The sequence below is a fragment of the Loxodonta africana genome, chromosome 14 (assembly GCF_030014295.1).
Source record: "Loxodonta africana isolate mLoxAfr1 chromosome 14, mLoxAfr1.hap2, whole genome shotgun sequence".
Classification (NCBI taxonomy): Eukaryota; Metazoa; Chordata; class Mammalia; order Proboscidea; family Elephantidae; genus Loxodonta; species Loxodonta africana.
In genome coordinates, this window is record NC_087355.1 from 21,995,085 (window position 1) to 22,016,974 (window position 21,890).

Genomic DNA, 21,890 nt, shown 5'->3' on the forward strand with positions numbered 1-21,890 from the left:
ATATCTTATATCTACTATTTTACTAAAATGACTCTTCTAACTGCCCAACTCAAAGTTTTCTCAATCCTGATTTTGTTTAATTCTTCTGTAGAACGTGCCTTCCTTCCTGCCACGTTTCCCGTCACTGATCAATACAACACGGCAATATTTTCCCCTTTTCCCTCATATGTGTCTTTTTCTCTCAAGGTCCTTCCTTCTCTATAGTTATATAATTCCACCTACTTCTTACCTGTTTGCATTTTCTCCCACAATCATTTCTTTCATTGCCACCAAAAAAAAATCCAAACCCATTGCTGTCGAGTCAATTCCAACTCATAGAGACCTTATAGAGCAGAGTAGACAGAAGCAGACTGCCACAGCTTTCTCCCACAGATTGGCCTTTAGGTTAGCAGCTGAGCACTTTAACCACTGAGCCACCAGGGCTCCTTTCATTATGATGGTTTTTAAAAAATCACCTTCATATAGACAACTCCCAAATCTCTATCCCCATCCACAACTTTTCCAAGGGAGTCAATCCCCACATCCCAATTGTACAATGTACTTGCCTAAATAAGAGTCAAACTCAGTCTGCTCAAACATAAAATCATTACCTTGTTCCAACTGGTGGTCATATCTTTTTATGTTATCACTCTGAAAGTTTCATTTTCACCGTGATTCTCCCACCTCCTCTTTCCTCACACCCTATTGCCAGATCTATAATTTCTACCACTTGTTTTTAATCTTTCACACCACCACCCCCATCTGTCAGTTTGTCATACTGTGGCCAACTGCATGCTGCTATGATGCTGAAAGCTATGCCATGATATTTCAAATACCAGTAGGATCACCCATGGTGGACAGGTTTTAGTGGAGTTTCCAGGTTAAGACAGACTAGGAAGAAAGGCCTGGAAATCTACTTCCAAAAATAGTCAAAAACACTACTGATCACAACAGTATACTGTTCAATATAGTACTGGCAGATGAATCTCCTAGTTGGAAAGTATCAAAATACACAGTGCCCATGACAATGGACTCAAGCATATCAATGACAGTAATCAATGATCAACGATGGTACAGGACTGGGCAATGTTTCACACTGTTGTGCATGGCATTGCCACGAGCCAAAGGGACAGGAACAATTTTTCCCAATCATCTTCTATCTAATTTCAAAGCCACAATCCTAATTATGAAGACCCTGGTGGCTTAGGAGTTCGGCTGCTAATCAAAAGGCCAACAGTTCAAATTCACCAGGCGTTCCTTGAAAACCCTATGGGGCAGCTCTACTCTGTCCTATAGGGTCGCGATGAGTTAGAACAGACTCAACAACAATGGGTTTGGTGTTTTGGTTTATCCTAGTTATATTCTACCATTCCTAAATGTTGGCAAATTGGCCTTTCAGCCTCTACTCTCCCTGCCTTAAAGATATTAATCTTTCCATTGCCTAGATTTAAGCGAGTCATTCCTGGCCCTGAGGTTTTCAGCAGGCTCCACAATTTCCGCTGAATTAAGTTCCAATCCATTACTCATGTTTTCAAGACCCTCTATATTCTCACACCGAACTTTTTTTTTTTTCCATTACTTCCCATTTCTTCTATATACACTTTTATAACAACCAATAATTTATAAGGACACTTTAAAATATGTGGTCTCATCTAACTGGAACCCTGGTGGAACAGTGGTTAAGAGCTCGGCTGTTAACCAAAAGGTAAGCAGCCCGAATCCACCAGCTGCTCCTTGGAAACCCTACGGGGCAGTTCTGTCCTACAGGGTTGCTATGAGTTGGCATCGACTCCATGGCAGCAGGATAATTGTCCTAACCTGCCTTTGTAACACTATTATCCCCATTTTACAGATAAACTACCATATGCAGAAAAGACTTCAGCCAAATTGGCCTACCGAGGTTTTTAATGCTTCCTCAAGCCCACAGTTTGACTAAGGTCATTCTCTCTGACATTCTCTCCTACGACATTTCCACCTGACAAAATTTTTTTTTTTTTTTTTTAAATCCCACAGGTCCTTCAAGGTTCAACCAAAATCCCATCTACTTGGTTACGTCTTCCCTGATCTACTTACTCAGGGGTGGCTTTTCTCTTCATTGAGCCATAAATCTGAGTTTGTGCCTCCTTTAGAATAAACAGCCTATCTACCTCAATTAATAGTTCATAGTATTATCCATTTTAATGTTACACATTTCTTTATGGTAAAACCTACACCTTTTAACATTTTTATATCTCTACAGAACTTAGCACAATGCTTGATACAATCAGAAGTAAAAATATATTAAGGGAATGGATGAAGGAAAAAATACTGCAACTGACTTAAAAAAACAAATTACAACTGACCTCATGACAGCAGGCACATTGCATAAAAAAACAAAACCCAAACCTGTTGCTGTCCAGTCGATTCCGACTCATAGTGACCCTATAGGACAGAGCAGAACCGCCCCGTAGAGTTTCCAAGGAGCGCCTGGTGGATCTGAACTGCCGACCTTTTGTTTAGCAGCTGTAGCTCTTAACCACTGCACCACCAGTTTCCGCACATTGCAAAGGGCAATTAAAACACTGTATATGTTCAAAGGAAACCCTGGTGGCGTAGTGGTTAAGTGCTACGGCTGCTAACCAAGAGGTCAGCAGTTCAAACTCACCAGGTGCTCCTTGGAAACTCTATGTGGCAGTTCTACTCTGTCCTATAGGGTCACCGTGAGTCAGAATCGACTCGATGGCACTGGGTTACTGGGTTATATGCTCAAACATGAGATGCTGCTTTACTCCCCTGATCACCACTCCGATAACTTACGTGCTGGGGTTTGCAAAGTCTCATCCTTATAGGACACATGTTAGTTTGGAGAAGACACATTAGCCTAAAATAATGTCAATCACTGGAATTTTTGTATGTTTAAAAATAAGCCTGCCTGAACCAGTAAAAAAGGTTGGGGGGGGGGGGAGATTAAAATTGCCATAAGATTTAATTATTATTCATGGCATATGACTACCCAAAGACAAGTATTGGATATTACTGAAATAAGCACTAAAAGAGTACGTTATAGAGCAATATGGCAAATGATGATGGTGTAGAGATCACAAACATAAAAAAAGAAAAACAGTGCCATTGTAATGTTACGCTTTGGTTTGAATTCAACGACAATATCACTCAGATTCAACAAGTACTCTCTCTCAAACCATGAAGCAGAAGTGGAAATGTGTGTTTTTAAAAACTGTATCAGATGACTCAAGATGTGGCATTAAGGGATACCAGACATATGTGAAGAGAATGAATACAACTGGTGCAAGAAACATGAAGGTAGAGATCAGCAATATTTTAAAATGTATATATTTTATTTGACATAATATTTTAAATGCATATAATTGAATTAATAAATTAAATATAAGCAGCCATTTAACTATTTCCTCTTCATCTAAAAGTGTATATATATCCATGAACTAAATGTTTTTTCTTTGGTCAATTCCCATTTGGAAAATGAGGGATCCCCTTATGTTTGGATTGGCTCTATGTCTGGTATAAGATAATTATCCCTTCAAATTTTAAAGTTAAAATGTCTTCTTTTTCTTAAAAGAGAGTAGAAAAATATTAGCTCTTCAAAATAGCATAGGTTGCACAGCCTTAGGAAAACCACATGAACCCATGTAGACTAAACTTGAACTTGAGAGTATGCATGGCCTATAAGAAATGTTAGTCAATTTCAAAACATGCTATCCACGGAGACTGTAGCACATTAGAGGAGTCTTTTACAAGGACTATGCAGAGGTCTAGAGTAGATGACTTCTTTTGTAAAAGAATATATGGTAAATGGTGACTGTTCTTTTGCTATGTCTCTCCTGATTTTGCAACTCCCATCCCGACCACACTAGCTCAGGTTCTGACACATAAAACCTGGCAACTTACATGAGCCTCTGTACTGCTGCTCATCTCTCCCCCAAGCCAATCTATCCTTAAAATTGCTCCCAGATTAATACCTAAAACCCTTTCACCATATCGCTCCCCCTGCTCAAAATATTCAGTGGATTCTCCCCTGGCCCCAGGGTGAAGTCCAAATTCCTTAGGCTAGTATTCAGGGGCCTCCACAGTTTGGCTCAAACTGATCCATGCATCCTTAAAAAACTGATCCATGCATCCTTATCTACTATCAATTCCCTCTCAGGCTAAACTGGTCTCCTCACAGTCGCCCAAACTATCCTACCTTTGTTTGCATTGTTTTCTCATTTAGAATGCATTCCATCTCTTCTCAACCTATTCAAATTTTACCCGTGTCCCAACACTCAGCTCAGATTCCATCTCCTCCTTGAAGCCTGTCCAGACCTCAGCAAGCTGAAGAGCTCTTTCTTCTGAACTCTTAGAGCACTTTTGTTTGTATCAGTGGCTTCCAACCTTCTTGAGAATGATACCCTCTTTCTAACATCAAAATATTTCAAAACCCCAATGATAGCCTATTTTTAACCTGTTGATTGAGAAAGCATATGATGACAAAAACCTACTGTGAATTAGTAGACAAGAAAATTTATATTTTAACAAACCTAACTGTTCATATGTAAAAATTAGCATTAAATACATATGTGGCATGTTAATTTCCTCAGCCTACAAAGTTTTTGGCACAAAAATAAACAAGTTGCAGACACAATACACTTCCCCTAAACACTTCAGAATACATTATCTTTACCTAAAGTTCATATTTTCTTATGGCTCTTTTTTAAAGTAAATTTATATTTAATGAAATGTGCTGTTCAATGAGTTTTAATGGATATGTACTTATAGATCCCAAAGTGGAGTTTTACTAAAAAATATTCTTAGCTTATTATACTAATGAAAGCATGGCACACTAGTATGAAAAGACTGCCCCAATTTTAAGAATTCAGGTAACAATATTCTGAATTTATGATATGTACAATATTTAAGTTGAATTTTAGAATGGAAAGGTTATCCTAAAAAAGCAGTTTGTTCATTAAGCACCTACTATATAATTTTTTTTTTTATATGAGAGGCATGTGTTAAGCACCTTACAAGCAACAGCTCATGTGTTCCTCACAGTCACTTTAAGATATTTCAATTGCCCCATTTTAAAGATGAGAAAACTGTAGCTTAAAAACGTTAAATAACTTGCCAAGGTCACATGGATAGTTTCAGATTTCTTTAATCACCCTATCTTTTAAAAAACTGCTGAAAAGTCAGACATTTTTGAATTAGGGTTTTATCATCTTTAATCATGCCTCTGATGGAGAGCTGATCAGTGAACAGCATAGCAATATGAAAGTCCCAGAATGCCAGAGGACTGAATAAAAGTGTATCAGTATATGTTGCAAATTAGCTGATGGTAAAATAAACTAGTGTATGAAAAAAAAAATAATATTTTTTAATTTTTTTTCATGAAGATTGGAAGCAGATGAGCTGGCTCAGACGCAGAACCTCAATCATATCAATATGGAAAAATGGTTAACTTCCTTACAATGTAATCAACCTACCAAATTTACATCTCAGATCATACCACTTTCCCATCCTTCACCAACACACAGGAGCAACCAGATATAAAAGCCTACTCCTAACGTGTACTGGTTGTGCAAGCACTTATTGCATACCTCAGGTACTCTGAGTACTTATGAAGGCTGTTCAGTGATGTGAGGCATCTCAAAGGAGAATATCCCTCCCTCACGTGGAGACACTAAAATAACTGCAGTCAGTTGCCCCTGAGTCAACTATGACTCATGGCAACCCCATGTCTGTCAAAGTAGAACTGTGCTCCATAGGGTTTTCAGAGGCCAATTTTTCAGAAGTATATCACCAGAAGTATATCCTTTCTTCTGAGGTGCCTCTGGGTGGACTTGAGCCTCCAACCTTTGGTTAGCAGCTGAACATATTACTTAATAGTAGCTGCTATTAGATGATATGATCTTATGCACAGAAAACCCCAAAGAATTCACAGGAAAACTACTGGAACTAATAGAAGATTTCAGCAAAGTATCAGGATACAAGCAAACATACAAAAATCGGTTGTAATCCTCTACACCAAAAAAGAGAATGTTGAAGAGGAAATCACCAAATCAATACCATTAACAATAGCCCCCAGGAAGATAAAATACTTAGGAATAAATCTAACCAGAGATGTAAAAGACCTATACAGAGAAAGCTACAAGACACTACTGCAAGAAACCAAAAGAGACCTACATAAGTAGAAAAACATACCTTGCTCATGGATAGAAAGACTCAACATCGTGAAAATGTCAGTTCTACCCAAAGCGATCTATAGGTACAATGCAATCCTGATCCAAATTCCAATGATGTTTTTTAACAAAACGGAAAAACAAATCACCAACTTCATACGGAAAGAGAAGAGGTCCCAGATAAGCAAAGCATTACTGAAGAAGAACAAAATAGGAAGCCTCACACTACTTGATTTTAGAACCTATTATATCGCCACGGTAGTCAAAACAACCCGGTACTGGTACAACAACAGATACATAGACCAGTGGAACAGAATTAAGAATCCAGATGTAAATTCATCCACCTATGAGCGAGCAGCTGATATTTGACAAAGTCCCAAAGTCCATTAAATGAGGAAAAGACAGTCTCTTTAACAAATGGTGCTGCCATAACTAGATGAAACAAGATCCATACCTCACACCATGTACATAAACTAACTCAAAATGGATCAAAGATCTAAATATAAAATCTAAAACGATAAAGATCTGGGAAGAAAAAATTGGGACAACACTAGGAGCCCTAATGCATGGCATAAAAAAAAAATACAAAACATAACTAACAATGTACAAACACCAGAAGAGAAACTAGATAACTGGGAGCTCCTAAACATCAAACACTTATGCTCATTCAAAGACTTCACCAAAAGAGTAAAAAGACTACCTACAGACTGGGAAAACAGTTTTGGCTACGACATATTCTATCAGGGTCTAATTTCTAAAATGTACAAGATACTCCAAAACCTCAACAACAAAAAAGACAAATAACTAAAAAATGGGCAAAGGATATGAACAGGCACTTCACCAAAGAAGACATTTCAGGTGCTAATAGATACATGAGGAAATGCTCAGGATCATTAGCCATTAGAGAAGTGCAAATCAAAACTACAATGAGATACCATTTTACACCAACGAGGCTAGCATTAATCCAAAAAACACAAGATAATAAATGTTGGAGAGGTACTGGAGAGACTGGAACACTTATATTGTAAAATGGTACAACTGCTTTGGAAATTGATTTGGCATTTCCTTAAAAAGCTAGAAATAGAACTACCATATAATCCAGCAATCCCACTCCTTGGAATATATCCTAGAGAAATAAGAGCCATCACACAAATAGATATGTGCACATGCATGTTCACTGCAGCACTGTTCACAATAGCAAAAAGATGGAAACAACCTACGTGCTCATCAACAAACAAATGGATAAGCAAATTATGGTACATACACACAATGGAATACTACACAAAGATAAAGAACAATGATGAATCTGCAAAACATCTCACAACATGGTTGAACCTGGAAGACATTATGCTGAATGAAATTAGTCAGTTGCAAAAAGACAAATATTGCATGACATCACTATTATAAGAATTCAAGAAAAGGTTTAAACACAGAAGAAAACATTCTTTGTTGATTACAAAGGTGAGGAGGGAGGGAGGGAGAGGGGAATTCACTAACTAGATAGTAGAAAAGCATTATCATCTTAGGTGAAGAGAAGGACAACACAGATCTGAAGAACTACAGGGTGCCGGGCTACCACCAATTACCACTCTGACAGGGAACACAACAGACAGTCCCTGAAGGACTGAGGGAGCAGGAGAAAATGTACTGCAGAACAAATTCACGTAAAAAGACCAGACTTAATGGTCTGATTGAGACTAGAGGAACCCCAAAAGACATGGACCCCATACTCTCTGTTAACCCAGAACCAAAACCTTTCTGAAGCCAACTGTTCAAAGATTAGACTGGACTATAAACATAAAAAATACTCGTAAAGAGTGTGGTTCTTAGTTCAAGTAGATACATGAGACTAAACGTGCAGCTCCTGTCCTGAGGCAGGATGAGAAGGCAGAAAAGGACAGGAGCTGGCTGAATGGCCATGGTAACCTGGGGTGGAAAGGGGGAGGAGTGTGCTGTCACATTACAGGGATTGCAACTAGGGTCATATAAGAATATGTGAATAAATTTTTGCATGAGAAATTAACTTGAGCGATAAACTTTCACCTAAAGCACAGTAAATAAAAATAATAATAGCTGCGATTATAAAACCAAAAAACAAAGAAAACCAAACCCATTGCTGTCAAATCAATTCCAACTCATAGCAACACCATAGGACAGAGTAGTAAGTAAATCTTCACGGAAGCATACTGCCACATCTTTCCCCCACAGAGAAGCTGGTGGGTTTAAACCACCAACCTTTCAGTTAGCAGCATTTAACAACTGCACCACCAGGGCTCCTTAACTGCTATTACACACACACACACACACACACACACACACACACACACACACACAGAGAGTCCTCGTGGTACAGTGGTTAAGAGCTCGGCTGCTAACCAAAACGTCAGCAGTTCAAATCCACCAGCCCCTCCTTGGAAACTTTATGGGGCAGTTCTGCAGGGTCACTATGAGTTGGAACCAACTCGACAGCACCTAGGAACAACTACATATACACACACACATATATGTATATACATACATATGTATATATATGTAATGTGTATATGTATATATGTGTGTATATATATACATACACACTAGCTGCTAATAGCTGTGCTTAGTATTTTAGATTAATTAAATGTCATAACACTGTGTGATAAAAGTGCAATACCCATTTTACAATGGTGAAAGCGGAGGCTCAGAGAAAACATAATAACAGCCAATGGATATGAAGCACTTTCTACAAGTCAAGCACTGTTTTAATTGCTTCACCAACTCATTTAACCATCCTAGCAACGCTATGTTGTTGTTGGGTGCCTTCATGTGGATTCCGACTATAATGACCCCATGTGAGAGTAGAACATCCCCATAGGGTTTTCTAGGCTGTAATCTTTACAGAAGCAGATTGCCAGGTCTTTGTCCCACAGAGACACTGAGAAGTTTGAAATGCCAACCTTTCAGTGAGCAGCTGAGCGCTTAACTGTTAGGCAACCCTGTAAACCAAAAACTGAACTGGTTGCTGTCGAGTCAATTCTGACTCATAGTGACCCTAAAGGGCAGAGTAGAACTGCCCCATAAGGTTTCCAAGGAACACCTGGTGGATTTGAACTGCTGACCTTTTGGTTAGGAGCTATAGCTCTTAACCACTATGCCACCAGGGTTTCTGGACAGCTCTATAGGTAGGTGCTACTGTTATCATCATCTTACAGATGAGAAGGCAGAGGCATAGAGCAGTGAGGTGATTTTATAACATAGTGCCAGCTAACTAGTGAGTGTCAGAGGCCAGCCTTAAACCTAGGGTACCTGGCTTCACAGCCCTCTCCCAGCCGCCCTGCTCCATGCCTCTCAAAAACCACGTGTTGCATGGTTACTAAAGAGCTGAATCAGGATTTTAACCCAGGTCAGTCTGATGGCAAAATCCATGCTCTCATCATCATGCAACGCTGCTTTCCTATATTTATAATACGTTCTCTCTCCACTTTATTCTTGTTAAGGCAAATAAAAATTACCACATCTAAATCTGAACCAAAATAATAATGTATAACTACAAGATTTTCGATAAAAAGGCCCTCATTATTTCTCACCTAGAGTCCTTTCTCACCACATCTTGAATATAATTTTCTGATAACTACCTAAATGTATTTCTAAAACAGAGACCAGATCACATCACTCCCTGTTTACAAGCCTTCATATATCCCAGCTCCTGCAGAGCTGACGTCGAACTCCTAAAGCTTGAGTCTCTGGCTCTTCATCTGTTTTGGCTGACTGTCTTGGACCTATGTCTGTGTACCTCCCTTACCTTACACACACACACAGTTCCAGGGATTACGGATGTCTTTGGCACAGCTGTATCAACCGTGTTCTCTCCCACCTTCTAGCTTAGTCAAACCCATTGGCATCAATTCCAACCCATAACAACCCTACAGGACAGGGTAAAACTGCCCCATAGTGTTTCCCAGGCTATAATCCTTCCTGAAGCACACTGCTACATCTTTCTTTTGCAGAGCAGCTGGTGGGTTTGAACCACCAACCTTTCCATTAGCAGCTGAGTGTTTCAACTATTGCACCACCAGGGCACCGTTCTAGCTTGGTACCCAGTGTTTTTCTACCTCTCCTTCAAGACTCAGTTTAAGCATCACTTGTGTACAGCAACCATCCTCCATCTTTAATCACTTCAGTCATGTTTAGGTGCCCCTCTTCTGGAGAATATGGAGACGCAAATGGTTAAGCACTCAACTACCAGCCAAAAAGTTACGGTTTGAACCCACCCAGAGGCACCTCAGAAGATAGGCCTGGCAATCTGCTTGAAAACTCTATGGAGCACAGTTCTACTCTGACACACACGGGATCACCATGAGTTAGAATTGACTTGATGGCAACTAACAACCACCACCACCACCTCTAGAAAATACAGCCCTTAATGTAAAATATTGTGATCATCTGTTTCTAGGTCAGCTTATCACACTAGACCATGAACTTCTTGGCTAGAATAGTGTTTGGTAAATTGTTTGATACACCCCATTGCCGACAAGTCAATTCCAACTCATGGTACCCTGTTACGGACTATAACTGCTCCATGGAGGTTTTTTTTTAGTATAATCTTTATGGAAACAGAGCTCCAGGCCTTTCTTCCATGGCACTGCTGTGTGGGGTTGAACCGCCAACCTTTGGATTAGTAGTCAAAAACAAACCATTTGCACCACCTTAATAAATATTTCTTGAGTTAATTCACAATTTAATGGTTGATATACTGTGTGAGATGTAGTATGTATATATCTTTGCTCCCTTAATTTTTTTCCTCACCTTCAAAATGTTTACCTCCAATAATCATTCCTTTACCATCTTGCAAAGACACTAAACCTAAGGTTACTAACTGCCTGATATTTATATTATGTGGCTGTTCCTTGGATAGACTATGAAGAAAGTGCTTCATCATTGCAAACATACTGTTAAGTCTAACAGTTGAAGCTGGCACTTACGAAACAGTTCCAAAAAAAAAGAAAAAACAAAAACCCAAACCCATTGCCGTCGAGTCAATTCTGACTCACAGTGACCCTACAGGACAGAGCAGAACTGCCCCACAGGGTTTCCAAGGAGCGCCTGGCAGATTCGAACCGCTGACCTTTTGGTTAGCTGCCGTAGCACTTAAACACTATGTCGCCAGGGTTTCCATGAAACAATTAAAACCAAAAAAAACCAAACCCAGTGCCGTCGAGTCGATTCTGACTCATAGCGACCCTATAGGACAAAGTAGAACTGCCCCATAGAGCTTCCAAAGAGCGCCTGGTAGATTCGAACTGCCGACCCTTTGGTTAGCAGCCATAGCACTTAACCACAATGCCACCAGGGTTTCCATAAAACAATCAAGGAAGGGGTCAAATACAAGTCCATTACTAAAGATCAAATTCACAGTCCCCGATGTTGACTGTGGATGTTCTCTGGATGGCCTGCCTATAGCTACTACAGAAATTAATTCCATGGAATGATTATTTTAGAAAGTTTAGAACATAGGCTTTAGATAAATGGAATCTGTTAATGCTTTGTAAATAAAATTAATGGATCCTCTTCTCTTGCAATCACTCACCTGCAATACTTACTTATTAATATAGGGCATTTTTAATATAGGGCATTTTGCCAACAAATATTGGCTGCTTAACCACTGCCAAGCCTTTTGCTATGTGATGAGGATGTAACAGTGTCTGTCTCTGCCTTCAAGGAACTTAGAGGGTCTACCAGGGAAAACAGACATATAAGTAGATGCTGGGTTTTTTTCATTTGGGTCATTATCTTAGATAAAGTAACAAACATTTCTTAAGGCAGATAAAATACTTCAGTAAGAATCAAGTCTATGTTCTAAAGTATAAAGAAAGCAAACTTCAAAATCAGATGTGACTTTGAATCTCTTCTCCAACAGTTAACACACTGTGTAAACTTAAGACTAGTCACTTAAACTGCTGAAAATAGGCTACATAAACATCACCTTAAAGGATCATTTTTGAGGATAAAATGAGGTATGTAAAAGGCATAATGACGTGCCTAAAGCATAGTAAGGACTCAGTCGATTCAGTACATATCCTTTATTTTGCTAAAAAAAAGTTTTCTACCCACTGAAAATCCCACTTACTACTAATAGATGTAATAATTAAATAAGCATTTTAGATTTTGATTCCTTTCACACAAGAAAAACGTTTCCAATTTGTATTACGGGGAGCACACGAATATACATACTTCCTTGGGATGCGCTTGATAGTTTGTCTACCTTTTTGGGTGTGATGGGATATTGGAGACATGAGGCAAACCTAAAAAAATCCGCAAAACGAGCAAATTAACATGTACACGGTTATAATAACCATTCATTTATAAACAATTTTGGGTCCTAAAACTTAACACAAATCCTTAACTAGCTTTTCAAAGCTTAATTTCTCTTAGTGAAGGCAGTATTTAGGCATCACTGAGGACTGCTATACAACAGGTCATTTTTTTCCTACCAGAAGTAAAAACAAAAAGTAAGTATTCAGTTTATTCTAGAAGGAAGCCTTGGGAAAAAAATTCAGGGACCAGGAGTTGAGAGAGAGGGCCTGTGATGGGCAAGAGAATGAATGTAGAAACGAAGTCCCAATAAACGCAGGAGCTGCAGGTAAAGTTAAAGATATGTGAGGAAATATGATTTGTTGAATATATCTAATCAGAGTCTTGGACAGAAAGCTTACTTTGCTTTGATTCTGTCAACACATTGTAACATGTGCATCTTTCTATTATGCACTTTGCTTGGTCCTTACTCCAAGTAAGCGAGGTGAGAAGAAACACCCACACCCACAACGCCCACACCCACACCACTATATTTATATACTCTTCGCCCCAAGGCACCCTTGGGCATCATGGGAAATCAGGGATTACTTAAAGCAGGGAATCCACGACCAGAGAGCTAAGAATTAGCTTAAATGCCACACTCATTAAAGGATCACACATCTCCTTGGAGGGAACCAGGTTTCTCCCAGAAGATGGGATAGGATTCTCCCAGAAGATAGAGAGGTATTTCTGCTCATACCAAAGTTCTGACCCATACAAGGCAGAGAGACGCCATGGAACTGTGATTCTCTGGATTATTAGCAATTGGGAGTAGGTGACAACTGTCTACATCCAGGCCATACCTTATCAGGAAGTTTGTCTTTCCAGAAATTCAGCCCAGTTACAGGCAATATCCACTTGAGCTCCTATTCTTGTTATGAATGACACAGTTAGCTCTATATAATAGGCTAGAGGATATCTGCCAAACTACAAGGACTTACACACTCTACTCTTTTTTTCCTCTGACTTTACCTCTTATTATACTCTGTCATTCTCTCTCCTCTAGCCACACTGATCTCTTTGCTATTTCTGGAACATACCAGGTGTCATGGATTGAATTGTGTCCCCCCTAAAAATGTGTCAACTTGGTTAGGTCACAATTCTCAGTATTTTGTGGTTGTCCTCCATTTTGTGATTGTAAATTTACATTAAAGAGGATTAGGGTGGGATTGTAACACCCTTACCAGGTCACCTCCCTGATCCAACATAAAAGGAGTTTCCCTGGGGTGTGGCCTGCACCACCTTTTATCTCACAAGAGATAAAAGGCAAAGGAAGCAAGCAGAGAGTTGGGGACCTCATGCCACCAAGAAAGAAGCACCGGGAGCAGAGCACATCCCATAGACCCGGGGTTCCTACGAGGAGAAGCTCCTAGACCAGGGGAAGACTAACAAGAAGGAACTGACGCTCTGAATTTGGACTTCTAGCCTACTAGACTGTGAGAAAGTAATTTCTCTTCGTTAAAGCCATCCACTTGTGGTATTTCTGTCACAGCAGCACTAGATGACTAAGATGCCAGGCATGTTCACAACTTGGGACTTTAGTAACTGCAGCTCCTATGGGGCCCCCAACTAATGCCAACATAGTTTTCCTTGGTTGATAGAATACAGTTTCTGAAAGTCAGGGGTAATATAACCAAATTTATCATCTACTTAAAAAATATTTTCTGAGTTAGAAAATATTGACTCTCAGCAGTAGCAGAACTGCAACTGCTTTTTTAATTTCACAGTAATACTGCTCCAATCCAAATGTGCATATAATAATGATGATTATAATGAAAAACAGAGATGACTTCTCATCTCTGGTTGGTCCCAGAAAGGCTTAACATACACAGACGGCTGATGGAATTACAATTAAGTCTAAAGCTCGGAAAACTAAAAACCAGTAAGAGACAATCCTTTAAAAGTTAATCTATTAATCCAATGTGCTGTGCACGCGTGACCATGGGAAGAAATCTCACACACTCACGCCACGGGGACTTAGAGTATGGCTGCCTGGAGGGAGTCATCCTTACAATGAAGCCCTGTTGTCATGGAAGCCTCTGCCGCTGGTTCATACACAGCTTTGTTGTTTGCTAGGGAATGGCCTTCTCCAGTCATGAAGGGGCCAACATGGTGGTGCAGGTGCCAGTGTTTAGTATCAGAAAAGGTACTGACTGATGATGAGAATCATATATACTCTCAGTAACAATGTAGTGATTTAAAATCCCAGGCTATGGACGGAGTCAGAACTTAATTCAAATACCCGTTCATATACCAGTGGTACCAATTCCAAGTCATATGGCTTTATATGTGGCATCTCATTAAGACTCAGTTTTCTTGGGTGTAAAACAGGAACAGTGCTATAGAGGTGATCATTATTTCTCTCTCTTTATAGAACACCTCTCGGTTTACATGTAAGCTATGTGTTTTAGGTACCATCCTCACAGCAAGCCTGATGGAAGTCTGTTATCCCATTCCACCGATGAACAAACTGAGGCACACAGAGCTTGCCTGCCCAAGTTCACACAGCTAACAAATACTGGAGCTGGGACTGAAACTCAGTCTGATCTAGTCCCTTAATCATTATGCTGGTGATGTCAAAGGAATCTTCTGAAGATAATGAAATGACACATGGAAATTGGTCATCACAGTGACTAACAACAAGTTGTTCATAAACATTAGCCATTATTGTTATTACTAATTAACAGGCATGTGAAAATTATTCATATATGTGTATATACTATAAACATTAAATCTTAATTACTTTCTTCATTTGTTTATGACTTTTACTTAAGAATAATTTATAAGAGGCCAATTCTGTGGCTACAGACAAACTCTAAAAAACATCATTTAGGAAATTCTTTACTCTCAACGTCCCTTAAATTTTCCGGAAACTAAATCATGTGCGGAAACCCTGGTGGAGAATGTAAACAACAATAAAATTAGATTACCATGTTTCTACTGACAACAGAATACTTGACCACAAACATATAAGCTTAGCCTTTAAAATGCAGCCTCAGACCATAATTTTATACATATTCACCAGATGATAGATATTTCTTCTAAATAAGATTCCTTAAAAACACTCTAGCCAGATATAACTGTATTTTACTAAACTAAAATTGGAGTGAGAAATGTAACAGATTCAGAGAAATTGTTAGTGATCTAAGCTTCGTGGAAATGACAGAACAATTTAAAAATAGCTCCTCATGACATAAAGTTGTAAAACTGAATTAACTTATCATCCTGAAATATGCAATACACAAATAAATTTTAAAATGCAGAAGAAAATTTAGTCACCTAACTCAAGATTCTATCTGTTATCATCTTGGAAATCTAAATATGCGATACACAAATAAATTTTAAAATGCAGAAGAAAATTTAGTCACCTAACTCAAGATTCTATCTGTTATCATCTTGGAAATCTGATATACCAATTCAAAATTACTATTTGAATTACCATCAAAATTTCTGAAACACTATTTGTAGTGAAGATGCCAACTGCACCTGGTTTTATGTCATTTCAAGATGAACTTAATCTGTTTTAGGACAAGCTCATGTTTTTTCTTGAGTTTGAACCTAAATTTACAATAGCGAAAACTCCAAGCTCTCAGTTTTGCTCACTCACGCCTCTTTGTCATCCTTCCCCATGCTGCTTCCCCACAGACAACCAAAAATAAACACTCAAACTAGCAATATAAGAACTGACCAACCTTTGGCTCCCATGGACTTTAGACAACTAGAAAAAACAAAGACGGAAAGAATCACTGCTTTGCAAACAAGACCTTAATTAGGTGCGTAAATAAAAATCCTTTTACCACTACGGTCCTGGGTCTTCCTGAAGGGATATTTCCCAACTACTTCTCACACATAAATAAAATAAATATCAACAGCAGGCCTCTACCGAATAGGGGCTTGGACCCATCCCCAAACATCAGAAATCCTCTCAGGTCTGACCCTTCAATAGTCATCTAACAGAAACATCACCACCAAAAAATCTATTCCTTAAAAGTATGCTTTAACAATCTCTCTTATATGAAATGTCTATTCCATTGTGTCCTGGAAGACTAACTGTGCAAAAGACTAGGAAAAACAGTTAAAACTGAGTCCACAGTTGGTGTTTTTATAACAACACATTAATCTTCTCCAGGCCAAGCTTTCAAATTGCTTAATAGTAACTAAAATGTTTATTAATTCCTTAGGAATCAGGTCACTTCTGCCTTTCTCAATGCAAGTTAAACATTCACTTATGCTACTGTTTTATATTTTACCAATTTATACTTTATATTTCAAAGATACATAAACTAGGTAAAACCAACAGTTAACTGCAATGATAACAATTCAGAGAGAGCTTGGAAAAGAGTATGAAAATGTGAATAGCTGGAAGTTTTAAAATATGAAACATTCAAACAACTATTCTAACTGAAGAACATTTCATCTCAGAAATAAAAAGAGCCCAGTATTTGAGGCTGTAGCTCAGCGTCTGTCTTTATCCCTTAGATGAACCATGAAAATAGGCACTAGCCTGTGAGTACAAAACCTACAAACACTGAGTCTTATGATAATTTGGCAGCAGACCTAAGAAGAAACTTAATATTCTCTGCCTCTCCATTCCATTCCCTTCTTGTTTGTTCTTCAGATGAAGTTATGGGTTTTGATACACGAGATTTTCATGTTTTCTTAGCCTCATTATAGGGACAAGCAGAGGCAGGAAGTAAAAAATGGCTCTGAGTAGGAGAAGACAACCTATATAAATGCAGGAGAAGCCAACAACTGTATAAATGAAATGGAAGTTTCATTGACCTAATTAAAGAGACAACTTCCAATTGTGCTGTAGGTAAGTTTTTAAAAGATAAGCCCTGGCATTTATAACTTGTGATAGCTGCTGTGGAGTTACAGGAGCTAATTGATCTTTCAAAGATGATTTTAAATTTGAATGAATTTCTTGCTTTCCGTTCCTCTAATTCATTGGTAAACGTGGCTAGTTTCAAATCTTATTTATTTCAAAAAGAAAAAAAGATAGAAAAATCCCTAATGATTATGTTCCAGGGATGCTTGCCAGACATTGATGAATTAACTGATTTTAAACTCTATGGGGCAGTTCTACAGGGTTCTACAGTCCTACAGGGTCAATATGAGTCGGAATCGACTCAATGGCACTAGGTTTAAACTTAACTTCTCTAGTGGTAACCAAAAAGAATGAAATAAGTACGTTCTGGAACACACAAGTAACATAATAAATTGATTCACAAACCTAATAACTCAGAACTTTTCAATTATTGTTTACATCTAAACAGGCATGTAATATGGATTATGAAGAAAGTTTATGTCCATATTGTCAAACTATATACCAAAATAAAACTGAATATACCAGTAGACTGACTAAAATTCCATTTATTCTTTGGACAATTTACACTGATATTTCTAACCTTACTTTCTAACTACCACAGCTCCTGAAAAGTACAGCAATAAAGAATGCCTGGAAACAGGGTGAGGTGAGTAACTGTGTGTCTGAAATCATGTCTAAAAATATTCATTTCAAAAACATAAGATAATTAAGTTTAAGCATGAGGAATAATTTCTAAGTATTTCCCAGACTGAATGGTTTCACAGACTGCATACTTAGCTAAAGTATTTTCTTTTAACTTATTTTAGACATGAAAAAATCTTACAAAGTACCGTAATCCTGACCATGAATGAATATCAAATTAACAATTAAGTGTAAGTGTAAATATGAAAAAAAAAATATTATCACTCCACATGCATTTAAAAAATAAACCACACATCGCTCACGCAAGCCATCCAAGGGGACAGTCCCCAAATCCATACTCTGTTTCAATACTGTGTGAATCTTATTTTGTAGGAGGACGCTATGCCAGGAAAATGACAAGAAGATGACAACTTCTTACCCCCATTTAATTTCTTCATATCCAAAAGAAAAAACCATGATCATTATCTCTTAATTATTCCTACCCACATGAACTGGTATAGTCCATTAAGCAAAACAAATATATTTAGCCGGTTTTATTTTGAAATTATTTTTAAACAATTGCCTTATAGGGACATGACAGTAATAGAGATGACTAGTGAACCCATGGCCCCCTCTAGCACTTCCATCAGTGGCTGCCCACAAGCTCGCACTTGCAGGGGCCCGCCTCCACGCAGACCTGCAGTGGTCTGTGTAACTGTGGCAGCCCCCGGCCTGCCGTGTCAGTAGGCTCGTTTTCACCTGAAGGCGAATTCCAAAAGGAGCAAAAAGAAGACTGTTCAGTTTTATTTTATTTGCTCTATAAAACGTATTTAAGCACTAAAAATGCTTTCCTGTAAGAAATTTAAATTTCTTTTCAATTGCCACTCTAAATGGGGAGAAAACAGTTTCAGGTGCAAAGGCACATCATTGAGAGCTGACCTTTTCATTAGGTCAGCAAAGATTCTACTTTTAACAGCGGCCGTTTTTCATTAGCAGTAGAAATGAATGTAGTTACTCTAAAAGGAGAACACAGAAAATTTACATTTAAAACAATCGCTGGTGGTGTAAATATGAAGGTGTCTCAAATCAGAAACAACTCATTTTATATCTGTTATAAATTTTATAACTTCAGTAGTTTCCAAAGGCATCGCTAATACATATTGGAACAGTATACCAAATGAACAATAGTGTTACAGTATTTAGTTTGTTATTTTTAAAAACGGGGTGATAAAAGATCCCCATGGTGATAGGAAAGGATGGTTAAGGGTTTTGTCTACAGATGAAATTCAAAGATGTATAATTCACTAAACTTCTAGTAAAACATACGCTCTGAGTTCATCAAGGTACTGAGGTTTAGTAAGCAATAAACAGGCAAAAGCATTACCTATGAAGAATATACTAATTTTTCAATAGTCTAAAGTAACGAAAAGTACAATATGTAATATATCCGTCTATATGCTGAAGTTTTAAAAATGCACATAGTACCTAAATGGGCATAATAGTTAATAACACATACATACAACCATACTTATATGTTAGACTCAGGTATATATGAATTAAAATAGGCATTTCTATTTACGTAAAATTCATGTTTCTTAATCACACAAAATAATTATAATAGTACTATGTTTAAAGTAGACTAGTCAATCCTTTAAAAAAGTAAATGAATTTTGTGTGTATCTTCCAAATAAGGTTGTGTATTTTGTAAACAGTCTAAGTTTTTTATTTATTTATAGTTTAATGGCTAGAGCCAAAAGAACACTAGGAACACACATTATTTTACAGATACTTAGAAACAATCTTGTACAATGTTTAAATGTAAATAAATTTAGTTATATTTTAGTAACAAAAGGGAAAGTAAAATTAAGGAAATAATTCAAAATTTTCATTTTCGTACAGCAAAACAATGCAAATTGATACTATGCAGTGGAGCATGATCAAAAGGAGAGAAAACAGGCGCAAAGGTTAACAAGTTATGCCCACATACACTCACACATATATACACGTATACATATGCATATATGCAAAATAAAACCAATTCATATAATGTTATGATAACTTAGTTATGTGCATCACCTATCTTAACAGTGAATAGTAACGTATAAGTCAAAAGAGAAATACATGCAGGAGGTAGAGTAGGTTCATGGATTTAACAACTGAAATCTTAACCACCTCATAACGAAGTGTGTATTAATGAAGAAACAAGGTGCAAAGTAAACAGTCAGAAGACAGACACTCACCTTCGGTGCCATTGGGAGTCATGGAATTACTATTTATATGAGAGTTATCGAGTTTGGGGCCACTGGGGGATTCACTACTACCACTCAGACGGCTATGCGGGCTGGTTAGATCCTGCATTTCCATAGACCTAAAGACAAGAAGCCTTCCGTTTGACAGATGTACCGAATTCATAACACCACAGTTTAATGCGCTAATGACCTGACACCTTCTTTGAAATACCCTTGCACAAAAGTCCCATTATATCTATTTTCTTAGACTCAAAATGGTTCATCTTACATTTTGACTTCAGTCATTTTTTCATTTGCCTTACCTATTCGGTCAAATATTTATATGGAGTTTTTAAAGGCTTTTTCCCCCCTCCTCTTACATAGCTCATAAAGTCACAAGGTCTAATGTGAGACAATTGCATCTATTTTAATTTTTAAAGAAGAAATACCGTCACACTTCTTTTTATATGAGAAACTTTTTATATAAAACTAAAGACATTATTTTTCTAAAAGAAAAGACAAATATGTAAACATGTACCATAGAAACAAAAATCACTTTTCTAGGGAATCTATTTCATCTAATAAATTAGCACTAGGTACTCCCTTATAATTTACCACCCAATTGTAACTTAATGGGTCTCCAAACCAAATAAAACACTGGAAGCCTATAGTCTAGTGACAGGGAATGAGATAGTCCTGATGCATGTGTTTACTCTGGCAAACTACTTAATTGTTCCTCTGTTTCCCTTGAAACAAATGCAGCATTAAAACATTATTATGGCGGCTCACTTGTTTGCTTTGTGGATTACATACAGCGTGCCCAATTGAAAAGGGATAAGGCCAACATACAGTGAGTCCCTAAGAGCATTAGCACTCGGGAATACCTCAGCTGTCACTCAGGGAAATAAGAACAATTCTACTTCAATGCTATTATTTTGTGTTGTTACCATATATAAACAGTTAAATTCCCCCTGAAAGTTCTTAGACTCAGCAGTTAATAATTCTATAAAAGGTGCAGAAGCCACTACTCATGTTCAGAATTTCAGAACCAACCACTTATATTGAGTACTCTTATTAACGAAGACAGGAGAGGATTTATTCAAAGTCACTAAAAACACACCTAGATACCATTCTGCTTTCTGACAGCCAAGTTTTTGGTGAAATTCTAAGCCCCATTCCATTTAATTTAAACTTCATGTATTTTTCTTTTTAAAAAAGCGGGGGGGGGGGGGGAGGGGAGAGGTGGTGGCTTATGTTACCTATATGAAGCTAACACTGTTTGCTCCTCACCCCCAACACGTCAATAAAAGCTACACTCATTTTACTTTGGAGGTGGCACTTAAAATGACAGCAGACTAGTTTCTAAAACTGCTTAACATGAACCATTTTACTGCTAAAGTGAGTTGTGAGTTCCAAAAGTCTCCTGAATTCAAAGTACAAATGGTTTAAAATCCCATTTTTCTCTCCTAATTCTCATTACAGGCACCATTTTCCTAACACGAGAAACCATAACCCATAATCATTTTCCAAACGAGGCTACTACTCCCTTTCTACATACTTAACATTTTTTTTTACAAGCACACACACACACACACACACACACACACACACTCATTGTTAAGTAATTTCCAACCCAGGCAGTTGCTATGAATAGTAATATAATTAAGAAACACTAGACAAAAATAGATATGGGTCACAGAAAGGCATTCTCCCCAAACGCCAAATATCAATAATATC

General features: G+C 37.8%; 1 protein-coding gene across 16 annotated transcripts in view; it reads right to left on the reverse strand.

Moving 5' to 3' along the window:
• EYA1 (EYA transcriptional coactivator and phosphatase 1) overlaps positions 1 to 21,890 on the reverse strand; it is a 439,803-nt gene that overhangs the window by 158,385 nt on the left and 259,528 nt on the right. For 12 of the 16 annotated variants that reach the window (XM_064267816.1, XM_064267810.1, XM_064267808.1 and 9 more), the window contains one exon: positions 20,166 to 20,293. The exons of 3 other annotated variants lie outside the window; for them this stretch is intronic. In XM_064267816.1, coding sequence (XP_064123886.1) covers positions 20,166 to 20,293 — 128 coding nt within the window. Of the gene's footprint in view, positions 1 to 12,356; positions 12,428 to 20,165; positions 20,294 to 21,890 lie in introns of those variants that run through there. One more of the 16 variants, XM_064267822.1, reaches the window with a different exon arrangement.